The sequence below is a fragment of the Fundulus heteroclitus genome, chromosome 5 (assembly GCF_011125445.2).
Source record: "Fundulus heteroclitus isolate FHET01 chromosome 5, MU-UCD_Fhet_4.1, whole genome shotgun sequence".
In the NCBI taxonomy this organism is placed as follows: domain Eukaryota; kingdom Metazoa; phylum Chordata; class Actinopteri; order Cyprinodontiformes; family Fundulidae; genus Fundulus; species Fundulus heteroclitus.
The window spans coordinates 35,178,387-35,195,149 of NC_046365.1; the positions used below are offsets into that span (position 1 = coordinate 35,178,387).

Consider the following 16,763-nt stretch of genomic DNA (forward strand, 5'->3'; position numbering starts at 1 on the left):
TGCCAAAACTCATTTTATCTGATTCTGGTGAAACGAATATTGGGCATCGCCTTGTCTCATAAGCTGAATGTATAGTTGTACATCTAATTTGTTGCATTTACCTGTTTACTTTGTGGCGACCATTTAAGAAGAGAATTAATGCAATGTTGAGTAGTTTTCAATGTTACTGTTGTGGATATTGCTTTCTCATTGGCTTTTAATAGGCACTATAAAGGTTGTTCCAGCAATAAGTGCTTCCTTCTACCTGAGGTAGATGAACAGATAGAAAGGCTATTATAAAGATAAAGTAATAAATGTTTTGTTAAAACACAAGCAAGTAAAGTACATTAGGAGGGATTGTGTTACACAAAAGATGTGAGTTGACATAAACCCCTTCCTGGATAGCAGCTAATTACTGCTTGCAGCAGAAAATTAAAACTAGGTTTTTTTTTTTTTTTTTGCTTTTTCCTTGCTTGCTTGTATATTTGGTGTTACACAGCCCTTGTTCAGTGAGCTAATCACAACCCAGCCTGAAAATAATTCCTTTGCAACATCCTAGAGAGCAAATAATGGCTTCTGGTGAGTTTAATTTCGAAAAGAATTCCTGTTACGCTGCAAATCTTATTACCAGAAACATTGAATATTTTAGGCTTTCACAGGTCATCTCATGGAGAGAAGAAAACTAAAATATTTTCATCAATGATGGAGCAGCTTGAATTTAAAATTAAACCTAGACAGGAATGAAGCATTTTCATTCACAACCAGGAGCTATTCTAATCAAAATAAAATGTAATAAAATTCGGCCTGATAGTTTTTGGATGGAACAAAAACACAAGCCATGCTGAGAGAACTTCAGCTGGGAGATGAGAAACGTCAGATTGGAAGAAAAAAAAAAACTGCCTTTCTCGTCACGTACCGGTGCGGGGATCCACGCTGAACATGCCGTGCTCATTCCCACTGATGATGCTGTAGGAAATCTCTCCGTTGGCGTCCGCGTCGCGGCTGGCCGCCTGCACCCTTACGACCTGGGTGCCCACGGCCACGTCCTCGGACAGGCTGGCCGTGTATTCGCGGTGCTCGAACACCGGCGGGTTGTCGTTGATGTCCAGCACCGACACCACCACCTCACACAGCGAGGAGTAGCGCGGGGAGCCCTGGTCGCTGGCGCGGGCCTTCAGCTGGTAGACTGACTGCACCTCCCGGTCCAGCGGCCGCTCCAGGGTTATCACGCCAGTTTGCTCGTCGATAGAGAAGGATCCATCAGCAGAGTCGGCCAAGGAGTAGACGATGTCACTATTAATACCTGGAATGACCAAAAAAATTACGATTCAGGTTTTTTTTTTTTTTTTGCTAAATTTTATCGTTTACGGCACTTCAGTAATCACTATTTTTGTTCTTCATGTGACTGCTTTCAATTCAAAATTAGTTTGAGTCTGGCTGTACATGATTATCACTCCCCCCAGGATCTCACTCTGCAAGCTGGTGAGAATGATAACATTGATCGACAGGGGGACACATACCCCTTTTAACCCTGCTAATCGCTGCTTTAAGGGGGCACTGAATTATAAGAATTATACGACACCGCTCCCTCTGATCATTTGCAAAGTATTTTTCACAATTTTCCATGTTTTATCCACAGAAAATAAAGCAGTTTAAATGTTTTTGTAATAAAAAATGTGAAAAGTATTGCATGTAGAACCACCATATTCATTGCGATTATACCAGTCTTCTGTCTCTCCCTGCTCCTGATGCTGCCAGGCTGACTTTTATGTTTAAAGGGTTGTTCAGGGTTGCACACACAGCATATTACTCCCATTGGCGTGTCAGTTTAGATGGACAGGAAGTAGACTTGCAGTTAATATATCCTCTGATTGAACGCTGCTCTTTGCCATCTTCAAAGCTTGGGATATTATTTTAAAATCAAACCTCTCTACAACTTTATCCCCGATGAGTCTGCTGGCACCCACAGACTCATTTATTTTTAGGAGTATCAGAGCAATTAGGAGCTGAATGCCTACACACAAACATCTTTTCAGTTAGTTTGTTGTTTAGTTTCACTATTATTCAGTCCTTTATGTTGGTCCATCACATAAAATGCCATTTGAAATGCGCTACCCCTTATGGTCGTAACGTGACGACGCGTGCAACGGCTCAAGGGGTATGAATACATTTGCGATGCACTGTAAATGATCCGTGGTTCACTGTGCTTCAGGTGAACACCAGCTGGAAACGTCTGATCCACCCCGTCCTCATAACTCATGTCCTCCCACCAGCGCGATGCACCCGGAAACAAGACAAAGACTGATCACGATAATAATCATAATGCTTTCCTGCAGGTGGTCCCCATTTGGAATACGCTGTTATAGTCCCATTTATCAGGTGAGTGCCCTCCATCCTGTCTAGATCTCATTATCACGCAGGAGAGATGACCGTAGGGAACTCCGCTCATATAGATTCTCATCGCTTTCATCCGCTCGCAGCATTCAGAAGACGATCGCTTGATGATACTTAGGAGAATTGTTATGAGTTATTCCTGCCTATATTGTCCTATATGGTTCTTTTAACGACGCTCATCTCTGTCCCTTGGCTGAAATGCTGAAAATTAAACAGAGCTGGAAACATTTTGGTTAATTAAGCTGTTGCTTTAAAAGCAGAAAATGAAAAGGCTCGCATTATATGCAGAGTGTCCCCTTCAGCTTTAATTAATGAACGATAAAATAGTGATTGAAGCCTTGCTGACCTACAGCTGCTTGATTTCAGCACGCAGCAAGGCTGTTCACAGTTGAGTTCAGCCATGGTCCATCCTTGTTGACCTTAAAAAATGTGAATTGACCCCTCCTGGCCGGAGGGCAGTCTTTGCTTCACGCGGAGACGGTCAGGTACTGAGCTGTCTTGTTCACGATAATGGAGGTACAAAGAAGGAGATGGATGCCCCGTCCCTTTTCAACAAGCTTCGGCATCACTGTTACACATTGCATCACTTTTTTTGCAAATATAATAGTGCAAACATCATGACAATTATTTTACACACCTCAAAGTAAAGTAAATGTGATGTTGCTTTAAGCCACAAGTAATCATTAATTTTAGGCAGGGGCCCAGCTCTTTGAAGGCATTTTTAAGCTTGACTGCAGTGAGGTTTTGAAGATCAGTGTGTCTCTGACAAAGAAACAAAAGAAAAAAAGAAAAAACGAGGGCCAAGCACAAAACGTTCAAATTCCTCCAAAATGGTGAAACTTTAAAAGCGGTATAAAGGAAGTAAGATTGCACAGCAGCGCCGGGGGCAAAGAGATCCCCTTAAATCCAGGTGGTGAGATAAAGGACAAAGCAGAATCAGAGAGGGAATTTAGAAGTTTATCACAGATCAAGGACACCAGTCTGACTCTGTGTCTCAGTCTGGTTCATAATCATTCTGCACTGATAAGTGCTGCCTCTCAGAGATTGTAACGGGAGGCTGAACTGGGGGAGCAACTATGTGGGCGAGGTACAGACATCATGGAGAGATCACAGAGGCTGTGGCACACAGCGAGCAGTGCCAAGAATGAGTCCACTCTAAAATATGCAGAAAGTATGGAGGATAATGCAATATTTTCTCTCTGAGGAGGAGGGTTACATTAGATTTTAAATTTTGATGCTTGGCAGGAAAGACAACTGATTGAAGGCTGCGTTAACTGGGTCAAACCTACATATTTTGGAGGTTTGACCCAGTAGTGTATCTGAGCCAAATGCTTCAAGCTTTGCAGCTAAATAAGAAATACAGCACAGACAAACAACAACAATACTCTAGATATGTGCATATATATGAGCGGATGAGATCCATCTCTGCCTGCACCAAATACCTAATACTTACAGCCTTTGGCTAAACCTTGGGGTGCACGTCGTTTTCTCTGCCCTTTCTGAAAAACTGCTCTCGCCCTTGATATGTAAAAATCCAAAACGCATTTCTGCGGATCTGCGCAACGTGCAGTCTTAATGCCAGCTTTGTTTACACCGTTTATCATTGGTTTCTAAGGGGCCCATTTGGGGCATGTTATTCAGGCTGTCAGCGGCCCCAGTCCCAAAGAAAATAGAATGAGACAGACAGAGTTGATTCTCTGTCAGTCAACAATCTGAAACGGTTCTCCGGGCCTGGGTGTCCTGCTTCAGTAAACTCAGAAAGCAATCTGGAATGGCAGGTCCACCCGTCTCTAAGAAGAAGAAGAAGAAAAAAAATCTCCAGTAATTCCAATGGCTGTTAAATTGGAAGGTTTTAAGCTCTCGGAGCTATCCATGTGTGAGCCTCTTAGTGATTGGCAATGTTTGCTGAAAGGAGGAGACGCCTGAGATAAATATGTGGCCCCCATGGTGATGTGCTAGGTAAATGGAAAATTGCAATCCTCCCTTTTGAGAATTTAGCCTGAAGAGAGAGGAATTTCATTAGAGTGTAATGGAGCTTTTAATTTCAGGGGTTGATCATTCATACAATTTCACATTTGTTATCCTTCCCCCATGCCATTTAGCCTAATGCAGCTCTACAGTGAAAAGATAATAAGGGCACAGTGAGTCAGCACTGAGCCGAGATGAATGCGTAAACGCCTTAATGGTAAAGAATGATTGTCAGAGTATATTCTTCAAATCACCTGAGGTTAGGTTTTCTTTGTGACCAGGATTAATACACTGGCTGGCTCGTAATTTGCTGCATTTGTGGGTTTATTTCCTACCAATTAAGGTTTATTGCCACAGCAGGGGAAAAAAAAAAATCAGTGTAAACAGGTTTATCTGTGAATTTCAGCCTCTGACAATTAGCCTGGAGGCTATATTCAACTACGGACTTTGTGACAGTTGGTTCAGTTACCGCCACTGACAACATTAGGTCTGCTAAGTACAACCTTAGGGACGGAGAAAAGAGAAACTCAGCTTGAAACAGCAGTATAAAGCAGGACGTGTTTGTTTTCAACTTGGATCCAGTTGGTTGGCATCAATTTCTACCCGTGTGATGCCATTTTGTTCCTTGTTTTTCCAACTCGTGTTTAGACCATTATGGTCTATCATAATGGTCCATTATGATAGACCTTAATGATCAGTTTATTACTCTTCCATTATACAGACAAATAATCATAAACGGCTCAGTTCTCATGTAATAATAATCTCTTTGATGTCATTGCAACATATGGTCCAATGAAATTTGTCCTCTGCATTTAACCCACCCCTTTAGGGAGCAGAGGACTGCCACTGTGCGTCACCCAGGAAGCTAAGGGCCTTGCTCAGGGACCCAGAGTGGCAGTTTGTGGGATTTCAACCCAGGACACAAGCGCAATGGTTTAAACAATAGACCACCGCTCCACTAAGACTGAAACCTGCGACAGATAGCTTAACCTGTAGGCCCACAGAGCGCATCTCAAGAGTGCATGTATGTACAATCTTTATTTTATTTGCTCCTAACAAAGGCATTTTATCGCAGCTTGCTAATTATTCTTATGAAGTATGACAGACTAAAACCTCTGATAAATCCAAAACAACTTCTAGCTTGTACATAATATTTATCCAAGACATAACATTATGTGTGGATTATAGGAAATTACTTTTTATCATCAGTTGTCATTGTGAGCATGAAATATTCCCAACCCGGGTACAAATGGATGCATGGTCGTGTGAAATTAGATGGATGGATGGATGGATGGATGGGTGGATGGATGGATGGATGGATGGAATGAAGGAAAATGAATGTCCTGAAACACAGATTTACATGTTTCCAGTCTAACTTTTCTCCATAGTTATCCTGGCCAGTTAAATCCTACAGACTGTGTAGGAACTCTACAGTCATTTAGTTAATTGGTTTAATTGAATGAGTATTGATTCATTTCTAGGCTCAGGCTGGTTAGTCTGTTTTTCCCCCTTTTCTGCCAGGTTTGCTTAAACTCTGAGCATTTATGGATCGTGAAGGCTGAGGTCCCCTTTTTAAGCTTTAGAAAACGTAAAAAAAAAAGGCCTGGTGATCCTGGTGTTCTTCATGGATCAATGAAGATGAAGGAAGAGAATAGGGTCCTACTACCCGTGACAAGTTTTCATTCTTATTTGAAAACCTTTTCACATGGTTTTCCATTCAAAATGAGACAGCCGTGGAAAAGAAAATCACAAGAGACAGTTTTCAACTGATTCATGAAGCTAAAGCATATAGTCTCATAACTGCATCTTTATATCCAGCAGAATTGATGACCCTTGGCATCAATCTGAGAAAATGAGAAGCCTTATTTTGTCTTCTGGGAAACCATGGCCATAATGACTATGCATTGCATTTTAAATGCTAAATTTGACCTGTTGTGTGAGAATGCAAAAAAAGCAATATAGCAGGAATGTAAACCCTAAAGTGAAGCCTAAGCTTTAGAAATACTGTAAGTGCAAACTGTAAATTTGCAATGACGTCTTAAAAGGAAGGCAAACGAAAAGCAGGGTGGCTGGAGATCGCTTGTAACAGGTCATGATGTATCAGTTTCCTTTTTAAGTACAGGGAAGGATAAAGCTCCTTACCTGCATCGATGTCATTTGCCAGCAGTTTTCCAACCAATGTGCCTGTCTCTGTGTTCTCAAACACCGTGATGGAGTAAGACTCGGCTGAGAACTGCGGCAGGTTGTCGTTGACGTCCTCCACGGTGATGTGGATTTCAGCTTCGCAGTATCGCCCTCCTCCGTCCAGAGCTCGCACTCTGAACCTGTGCTCATCTTGCTCTTCTCTGTCGAGAGGCTGCAAGGTCTTCAACTCACCTGGCGGGGAGAAATACACACGTACAGCTCAGATTTGAACTTTGCAAATAGTTTGAGCAAACAATGAAGAACTCATCCACTCCCCACCAGCTGAATAAAAAGCTCCCAAACAACTAATGGCTTTCAGGAGATAAGAGAGGGAAAGGACTAAGTAACAAGAGGAGGTAGAGAAAGGGAAAGAGAAGAGGGTTGGCAGCAGCGAGCAGTTTGAAAAGCATCTTGGGAAGCAAAGCAGCCAGTATTACCACAACCACGATGGAAAACTCCAGGGCCTCTTAGCAATCATAATCAGCAATTGCTAGCAACTACTTGTCTGCACTGAAAAAAAAAAAAAAAAAAAAAAAGAAATGGTTCTCCACAGCAGCAGCATTGAGTGCTACCAGAAGACAGCTGGATAGCGTTCCCCCCTCATTCTCTGTCTGCACGGCAGCAGATGTGAGGCAAAGCTGCTAAAACCTACTGGCTTAGCTCGTTATGCTTCCCAATGCCTTTACTTTGCATATAAAATAAAAAAGGTTGCCTTTGAATAACTGGTATTGTTTTTATTTAAGTTTACTTTTCCACCCGAGCCAGCCAGATGGAGCGTCTGATTTATGGTGATTCCCTGAGGAAATAATTTGCGAGGAGTAGGGCAGACATTAACTCAATCTAAGTGTGCTTCGCTGCGGTTTTGTGCCGCTGAAAGGCTCTAAGAAGTGTAGCATGGCAATGTTCTGGGCCCTTTTTCAAAATGTATAAATAAAAAGTTCATTTAAGAAAAAAAAAATGGGTTAAACCTCTTCCGGGGCTGACACAATTAGAGAAATGCACGCACAAAAACAAAGCACTTTCCAAAAGAATGACAATTGTCACGCCGAGTGTCAACCTGCTGAGGTGCTTTTTGGTAAATTGCTTTAGGCTGAATTATAACATCATGACAGACTTTTACATGAGTGTCTGAAAAACAGTTCTCCAATAACCCAAAAACCTCCATGAGAAAGGGGATTAAATCCAACCTAGAAAGTAATTAAGCAAAAAACCTTAATGTGCTGTTTTGGAGTTTTATAGGTTAGACAATCACAAAGTAGCACATAACTAATATTGAAACACATTTTTGTTGTAAATAAAATCTGAAGAGTGTGTTTGTATTCAACCCTCTTTACCACAAAATGATATCCTGTGCAACAAATCGCCTATATAACTCACCAAATATCTCAATAGAGTTCACCTAAAAGTAATTTAATCTCAGTATGAGCTGTTCTCTGAAGGCCTCAGAGATAATGGGGAACAAATGGCCTCATACAGACCCAGGAGTATACCAGACAGGTCAGGGACAAAGTTTAGAATGAGGTTAAACTATATCATAAACTTTGAACATCTCATGACATGTCTGTCCACCTTAAACTGTCAGGCCAAGCATGGAGAGCCGTAATCAGAGAAACAGCCAAGAGGTCCAAGGTAACTCTGGAGAAGCTGCAGTGATCCGCAGCTCTGATGGGAGAATCTGTTTCAAACTAAAACTAACACCTGATAAATCTCGCCATCTTGGAAGAGTGGCAATTTTTATGCGGGGTTAGCCAAAAGCCACGTGGAAGACTGTGCTTTAGTTAGTTTTGGCCATAATAAAAAATAATTATTGTCCTACATGCAAATCTTTCTGTGGCGGAAAACAATAGCAAAGTCCTTTGATCCGCTTGTTTGGTGCAGACCTAAAAGAGACATTTTTTATTTGCTGTGGTTTGCTTTCACATTGTACTTTCTGCAAGTGAACTATAACTTGTAAACAAAGCCAAACGTGTGTTGATTGCTGGACAGAAATTACTAGGGTGGGACGTAGCACAAACCCAGGTATGGAGAAAAAACTACCTTGCGTGCAGCACCTCTGGTTTTACATGTTTGTGCTGTTGTCTGGTTTTACATGTTTTTGCTGGTAAATCCTTGTGAGTGTCAAGAGCAGATCATTCAACGCCGGCTTCGAGACATTTTATTTCTAACTTCGTAATGGCGTCGGAGAATACGTCCTGCAAGCTGAAGGAGTCCCACAGCACACTGGCAGCAGGTGTGATTTTATTATTATATCAGCAATTTCCCTCTGGGATTATTAAAGTATTTCTGATTCTGATTCTATTACGTTCACCACTCCAGGGGCTCGTTAAGTCCAAAGACATGTATATTTTCTGGAGCTGGTTCTGGGCCGTTTCACATTTAAACCAGAAACAAACTAGACTGTTTGGAACCCAGGTGGTCTGGTGGACCCAGACCACCTCAAAATGTGGTTCTCGGTCTGGTTGTTGGGTCCAGGTTCGCTTGATTGTATTCACACCTATAGAAAAGGTCAGGATCAAGCAGGGAAACAAACTCTGGTCCATTTAAAGCAGACCAAATGTGGCAGGTGGGTGCACATCACCCTTAACAAGCCCTACTCACAGTAATGTATGGTGAAGGCTGCTTCATGCTGTGGGAGAATTTATTTTAATCAGTAACAGAGAAGCTTGTTAGAGTTGAAAGGCAATCCTTGGGAAAAAAAACTGTTACAAGCTACAAAAGACTTCATACAGGGATGAAAGTACACCTTCCTGCAGAACAATGATCCCAAATGTAAAATCCAAAGATTTTTGGTTGTAAGGTGACAAAGTGTGAAAAAGACATGCACTCGTTTTCTTTTTTTTTTCTTTTGGGTTTTGTCAAGGCACAGATACACACCTGTGTCTGAGTCAATGATGAACAGCTCCGATCCTGATCCCTGGAGCTCGTAAGAGATTTGGGCATTTGAGCGGATGTCAGCATCTGTGGCAGAGACCTGCAAGATGAGCCTGCCAGCCGGGGAGTCCTCCGGGACGCTCTCACTGTAGATGGACTGGAGGACACAAAGAGGAGCAGACATGGAATATTAAAGAGGAGCAGAAACTAAAGTCCAAAGCCGGAAGAAACAAGCAGGACAAAGGGAAATCACATTAGTGCATCTTACCTTCTCGCAAACTGGGTCGTTATCATTGGCGTCCAACACCTTGACTTCCACGACTGCTTTAGCAATGAAAATGCCATCGCTGGCAGTGATGTTGAGGAGATAGTTGTCTGTCACTTCTCGGTCCAAGGGCTTTCTGACAGAGACCTTCCACTCATTCTGGATGTGCTCAATGGCAAATTGGCCAAGTGGGTCCCCTCCTGTAATATGAAATGACATATATCCTAATGTGGCATGACCACCAATATAGAAGAAGGAAGCAGATCAGCCAATAACAAAGCTGACTTTCACCTGTCTCTTCTAAAGCAAATACTATTTGCGAACTAACCACAAAACTAAGAAACAAACTATACTGTATATGTGAAATTTGTGTGATACATCTCATAGACAATGAATATTTGCCAAGAGGTTAGTAGGATCTGGAAATAAGCCACCCTCCTAATGGTACCCCTGATAAAGACGCGTAAAAAAAAGCCTTGAAATGGATGTTGACTTAGGCCCTGTTCCCACTGCAAGAAAGTGTGGTCAGTGGTTTTAGAGCCAGTGGGGACACTCAGATCTGGCTCAAATCTAAAATTTTCAAGTCACATTTGAGCCACCTTCAGATGTGGTCCTGAATCCGATTCGTATCTTTTGGAATGTGACTTCAGTGGGAACCACCATGGTGCATTTAATGCATCTCTGACGTCACTTTCAAACGACACGTGTCACAACTTTGTGCCGGCAGCAGCTGGAAGTGATAACAGTTAGCTTTAGCGAGACAGACGGCAGCTGCTTGCCACAGTGCTGCTCAGCGGCAACAGCAACACTGCACACGGAGGACTTTGCAATGCCCAGGAGGTTTTCACTCGTCCCAATCCATAGTATTGCATTTCAACGGGGGGCGGCGCTTTGTAATCTGCCCCCGTTGTAAAGCGCTAAATATGACTGCGACGAGTGTCCTGCCTTTGGAGTCAAGATGAGAGGCGCTGATATTATTAGAAGTTGCCCCCGCCTCGACTTCCTAAAGTTATGAATGAACTCGGGCTCTGTGAAGCTGCTAAAATTGCTGCCCCGCCAGTCCTGATTGAATTGAGCACTAAGACCAACAGCGGGAACGTTACTCCAAGATAATGCCTTTACTGCAGTACCCTAGCAGAGAGCTTTGGAGATTTGTTTAACCTCGCATACCAGCCGCCTGACTGTGCAGGAAGGTCCTGACTTGTTTATCATAGTTGTTTTTAATTATTATGCTGACTATATTCTGACTTATAGAAATCAACACGATTGCCTTACTGGACTTGCATGTTCTCCCGCCTTCCCATTTTTAACTGTTATTATTTAGAATGAGATTCGTGTCCCTGTCATGATTATGGCACTGTTGCCTGGTCTTAGAGCTGGTTATATACTAGTGAGAGCAGGTGGAACAGATCTGAAGTGATGAGGAACGGGCGGAGCTAGAACAGGTGTGTGACATGAGAGATCAGACCAGGCAACAGTGCCGAAATCATGACAGAACTGACCGAGCTTCAGAATCATGACAGTCCCTTGTTGAATAAATGCAGTAAAACTGAAGTTGGGATATTTCCAAAATGTTAAGAATGAGACTATGTTACTACATAAAAAAAAATAAATTTCTAGGTGAACTTTTACCACATCTCTGCCACAGTTGTGAATAGTTGTGGATCGCACCTTAACTTTTACAGCATTACTTTTTTAAAATGATTACACACAACGCTCTATTCTAGAGACGTTGTTACACTAAGAAGTAGAAAAAAACCTCACCTGTGATAAAGTAGTTCACTTGTTTGTTAATGTCCTCAGAATCCTCATCTGTGGTGCTGAGGATGGCGATCACCCCACTGGGCGGGGGGTCATCCTCACTGACTGTCCCCTTGTAGATCTCTGCGGTGAACCGGGGCGAGTTGTCGTTCACGTCGGCTACCATCAACTCCACACTGGTGCCGGTGATGTGCTGGACTGTGTCGCCTTGGTCAGTGGCGAGGACAGAGATGACATATTTTTCCATTTTTTCCCGGTCGAGCTCCTTCAAGGTTGTCACCCATCCTGTTTCACTGTTAATGGCAAACAGCTCAAAGATTTCCTGCGAGGACTGTTTGGGGTCTAGGCTGTAGAGAATCTGGCCGTTGGTTCCGGAGTCAAGGTCTGTGGCTTTGACTTGAATAACTTGTGTACCACTTGGAAGGTTTTCAACAGTGACAGCCTCATAAGGCTCTGCCTCAAAGATTGGTTTGTTGTCATTGATATCTTTCACTTGGATGTTTACATTTACTGAATTAACTATTTCGTAATTCTCATGTTTGGTTTGAGCAAGCAGAGTTAGTTGGTACCATTTGGTCATCTCATGGTCGAGTCTCTTCTCAAGCTTCAAGGCTCCAGTATCTCTGTCTACAACAAATACTTCATCCCCATTGCTTTCTGGAGTGCTGCCTCTCACAAGGCTGTAAACTACGGGCTGGTCACTCACTACCTGAATTATGTCAATCTCTGTTCCAACAGGAAGGTCCTCAGCAACGGTATGCCGATAGTACGGTTCGGCAAATTTAGGAATCGGTGTCTCTGTTGAGACAATCCTGATGTAAACCTGGACAACTGAATGTCTGGGTGGATTGCCAGTGTCCTTTGCCCTTACAAAGAATGCATAGAGCTCACCTTCAAGTCCAATCAGGCTTTCTTTGGTAACAATGACCCCAGAGGTTTTGTGGATTTCAAAGTTCTCGCCGACATTTTCAACATCTGCTTCAATGGAGTACTCTATGTCAGCATTACTTCCTTCATCCATGTCCGAAGCAGCAATTTTGAGCACAGATGTTCCTCTTGGGACGTCTGATGCAATAGTTGCCTTGTACTCAACTGCCCTGAACTGTGGAGAGTTGTCGTTTGCATCCGTGACAATTACGTTGATGACACAAAAGCCTACTTTTCCACCGCCATCTTTAGCCATCAGAGAAATAGGAATCACCTTCTCAACTGTGTTTTCACGATCTAGGCTTTCAAGAGTGAAAATCTCTCCTTTTTCATTGATAGAAAATTTGTCTTTTGCAAAGTCGTTGACAATGTGGTATGTAATCTGGCCGAAGATCCCTTCATCATCATCTGTTGCCTCAGCCTCTGCTACTAGAGTACCAACAGGTGAGTTTTCGACAACCTCCACCAAATACTCAGTCTGGGAGAAGGTAGGGTTGTGGAAATTGGCCCCGATAACTGTTACCATGACCATGGCAGAATTTCTAAATACACCGTCCGACACCGATACACTAAGGTTGTAAAAAGGCTGCATATGTGGCCGCCGATGGTTTGAAATGACGATGGCACCGGTTTGTTTGTTGATTGCGAAGTTCTGCTCCTCATTGCCAGATATAATAGAGAACTCTAGCTTGTTTACATCGGAGCTGTCGGCGTCAGAAGCTTGGACTTGGCTGACAAAGTATCCACGTGGGGCCAACTCACTGATGGTGGTTTGGTAAGTGGGCTCGGTAAAAACTGGTGCATTGTCATTCAGGTCTGTAACATCTACCGTCACAGTGATGTCGCTCATCAGAGCCGGGACGCCACCGTCCACAGCCCGGACTCTCAACTTGTGTTGCTGGATTTCTTCATGATCAAGAACTTGAGCTGTGTAGATTATTCCCGAGTCACGGTCAATGGAAAAAAAGTCTGAGCTCTTCCCCCTTTCCTCAACCAGCTGATAAAATACTTCCTTGTTGTTGCCGGTGTCAGAATCTCGTGCTACCACCTGCAAAACTGATGTGCCAATAACAGCAGCCTCAGAAATATTGGCATAGTAGGAACTTGACAGAAACACAGGAGCGTTGTCATTTACATCTTCCAGTATGATATCAACAAACACCTCAGAGTGAGCTCCAGTCAGCGAGTCTGTGGCCCTTATGTTTAACTTATAAGCAGGATGCGTCTCAAAGTCCAAAGGCTGAATCACGTGAATGACCCCAGTGTTAAAATCAATGGAGAACTGTTTGAAAGGGTCTCCTTCAGAAATGGTGTACACAATGCGAGGCCCTTCAGAGTCATTGGCTTGCACATGGAGCACAGGGGAGTGCAGCTGAATGTTTTCAGGGATTTCAATGCTGTAAAAAGGCCTCTCAAACACAGGCATTGCTTTGTTCACTACTGTTACTGGCACTTCAACTTCTGCTGAGAGAGGTGGTTTCCCATTATCCGTTGCCACAACGACCAGAACAAACTTTGTGTCGAGCGAGTCTTTCTCAAACTTGGTTTTGAGCAGGATTTCACCAGACTGGCTGATTTCAAAGTGTTTCTCAGGCTCCTTTAGAGAGTAATGGATGTTTGCATTTGAGCCTATGTCTTTGTCCACTGCTGTTACCTGCCGGATGACATGGCCTTCCTCAGCATCCATTTGGACCAGGGCATGATAGGGGAGGTTGACAAACAATGGCTTGTTGTCATTTACATCTTCCACGGTAACCGTAACTAAAATATGAGCAGTTTCCTCAGATTTCTTCTCTTCAGTGACCTCAACGATAATGTCATACGTGTCCTGTGCTTCCCGATCAAAAGGAATCCCAGTGGTTGAGACAACGCCAGAAGTGCTGCTGACTTTAAACCTGTTGTCAGGGTTTAATATTCTATAAAACAAAGGCTCATTCACTTGGTTCCCAACAGCTGCAATAACCGCTAGCGTTTTCTTGTCAGAAGAGTTCTCTTGAATGTAGGCTTGGTATGAGTCCTGAGTGAACGTCCTCTTGTTCTCCTTGTTTTCCTTAACAGTGACCTTCACTGTAGCTGCACTGGCAAATCTTCCATCAGAAACTCTGACCTTTAGTTCGTATCTGCTCCTGAGCTGCGTGACATTCTGAATGGAGACAATACCCGTGACGGGATCGATTTTAAACTTGTCACCAATATTTCCCTCAGTGATGGAGAAAAGCAGCTTCGAATTGGGCCCAGAGTCAAGGTCTGTAGCGTTCACTTGAATTACTTCCACCCCTTTGTAGGTTGGCACGATGACGGCTGCTTCATACAGTTCTTGGCTGAAAACGGGCGAGCAGTCGTTAACATCAATTACTTGGATGGTCACATTGGCCGGCGTCTCTGCAAACAGGCGAGGCATTCCGAGATCATGAACTTGAACTGTGAAGCGGAAAACGCTCCTCTGTTCGTAATCCAAAGCTGTTGTGCTTCTGATGGCTCCGGTGCTTGAGTCAATGGCAAAATAGTTATGAGCAAAAGGCTCAACGATTTGATAAATGAGTCTGGCATTCTGGTCACAATCCGCATCGGAGGCATGAATGACAAAAGGCCTGTTTTCAAGCGTCAGAACAACACTGTTGATGGAGGCCAACTCACTGATTACTCCCTTGAATTCCCTCTGAGTGAAGACTGGAGCGTTGTCGTTTTCATCCTTTAGATGAATCAGTAGCGTTGTGTTAGAGGCAAGCCCAGCCATGTTGGTGCCCTGTATGATGAGCTTGTATTCAGACGTGGTCTCATAATCTAAAGGCTGCTGGGTTACCACCACTCCTGAGTTTGGGTTGATGTCAAAAGCATTGTTGACGTTGCCTCCTTTAATCTGGTAGAAAACAGAAGACTGGCTGATGGCAGTGACCATGCTCACAAAACTTCCTGTGGGGGCTAATTCGCTGACCTCTGCAGAGAACTCCTTTTCAGTGAATCTGGGGGCGGCGTTGTCTGAAACAGTAACCTCGATGTTTACAGTGACTGTAGAGGACAATGGCGGCGCTCCGTTATCAGAGGCTTTAACAATGAGTTCAAATGATGATTTGCTGCTACAATCAAGCTCTTTGGCCACGGTGATTGTTCCAAGAACAGGATCAATAGCAAAAGAGTTCCCAATGTTTCCTGTAAGAAAGAGAAGAAATGACACACTTAGCACATTGACCCCTTACAGATTTTTGCTTTTGTTTGTCATACTTAAATGTTTTAGATCAAACAGATGCTAATATTGACAAAAGTCCTATTCTGACGGCATTAGTTTTTACCTAGGGACCGTATGTGATTTCTAATTATTGCGGTAAAATACCCCCGCAAATTATCAACTATATGTTGCTGAACTCTGAGGCCCTATGATAAAACTAATCCAATGTGAATAGACATCTCTGAGATTTGGACAGAAATGGCCAGGAACCGATACATGAATAGGAGGCTTCTGTTTCCTGTGAGCATTTTTATTTGCTGTTGGCGAAGAATAGAAGCTGCGTTGAAGTGTTTAAAAACTTTGGGTCTTGGGCCAGCAAAACCCTATCGAAAAACAAGCCCAAATGAATCCCAACAAGCAACCCACCACACTGTAATGTCGTATAAATGCATGCATTTAAAATTGCATTTCTTCCCACCGCAACTTTTTCTGTCAGTGAAATTGTCAGAGCAGGGAGAATGTAACCAGACATATATCAACCAGCTCACACAGTGTCTGTACGCAGCAGCAGCGCGAGGTTGCACAGTGAGATAGACAGGATAAGGGATTCTGTTGGAAAAAAGACAAGCCCAAAGGAGCAACTGCACGTTCAAAATTAAGCCCTAAACCCGAAACTCACAAAATTTACAAATTACTTTAGAAAAAAGCAAGCCCAAAGTTGCAAATAAGCGGAGTTGGCAGCACTGCTTCTATTACACAGTCGCTCACAAGCACAATACGCTACAAAGATGTCCGTAAATGTCATCAAATCTCAGCTAATGCTTACCCCATGAAATATTTAGTGCTACACTGCCAGACAGGACACGTTAGAGGGGGGGAAAAGCATGGGAGGGCAATTAATTTTCACAGGTTGGCATGGATAGCAGTTTTCTAACCATTTTGTTTTTCCTCCTTTGTCTGATGCATATCTGAAGTATTAGATTTTAGACCAAAAGGCAAAACAAAAGAAGAAAAGATTCTCTAAGGAGGCACAGAACTTTGTATGTCCCAACAAGGAAACATACATCATACAGTCATCTGAACTATTTCAAATATGCATATCTGCAAACAAAAGACAAACTGCAGCATGTTTCTTGCAGCTTAATGTATGAGTCACATTGTGGGATACTAACATTCTGGAGATTCTCTAAACAAAAGGTTTTATGATCAAGATCCAGAAAGCGCCACAACTGATGACTCATGTATGTT

At 43.0% G+C, this 16,763-nt stretch overlaps 1 protein-coding gene across 11 annotated transcripts in view; it reads right to left on the reverse strand.

Moving 5' to 3' along the window:
• Positions 1–16,763, reverse strand: part of fat1a (FAT atypical cadherin 1a) — a 102,082-nt gene that overhangs the window by 22,981 nt on the left and 62,338 nt on the right. For all 11 annotated transcript variants that reach the window (XR_004931107.1, XR_004931108.1, XR_004931109.1 and 8 more), the window contains 5 exons: positions 11,426–15,499; positions 9,665–9,861; positions 9,400–9,553; positions 6,484–6,717; positions 896–1,282 (listed from right to left, as the gene is read on the reverse strand). Coding sequence is in view for 8 of the 11 variants with exons in the window: in XM_012859332.3 (XP_012714786.2) it covers positions 896–1,282; positions 6,484–6,717; positions 9,400–9,553; positions 9,665–9,861; positions 11,426–15,499 (5,046 nt within the window). In the remaining 3 variants the exon portion in view is untranslated. The remainder of the gene's footprint in view (positions 1–895; positions 1,283–6,483; positions 6,718–9,399; positions 9,554–9,664; positions 9,862–11,425; positions 15,500–16,763) is intronic.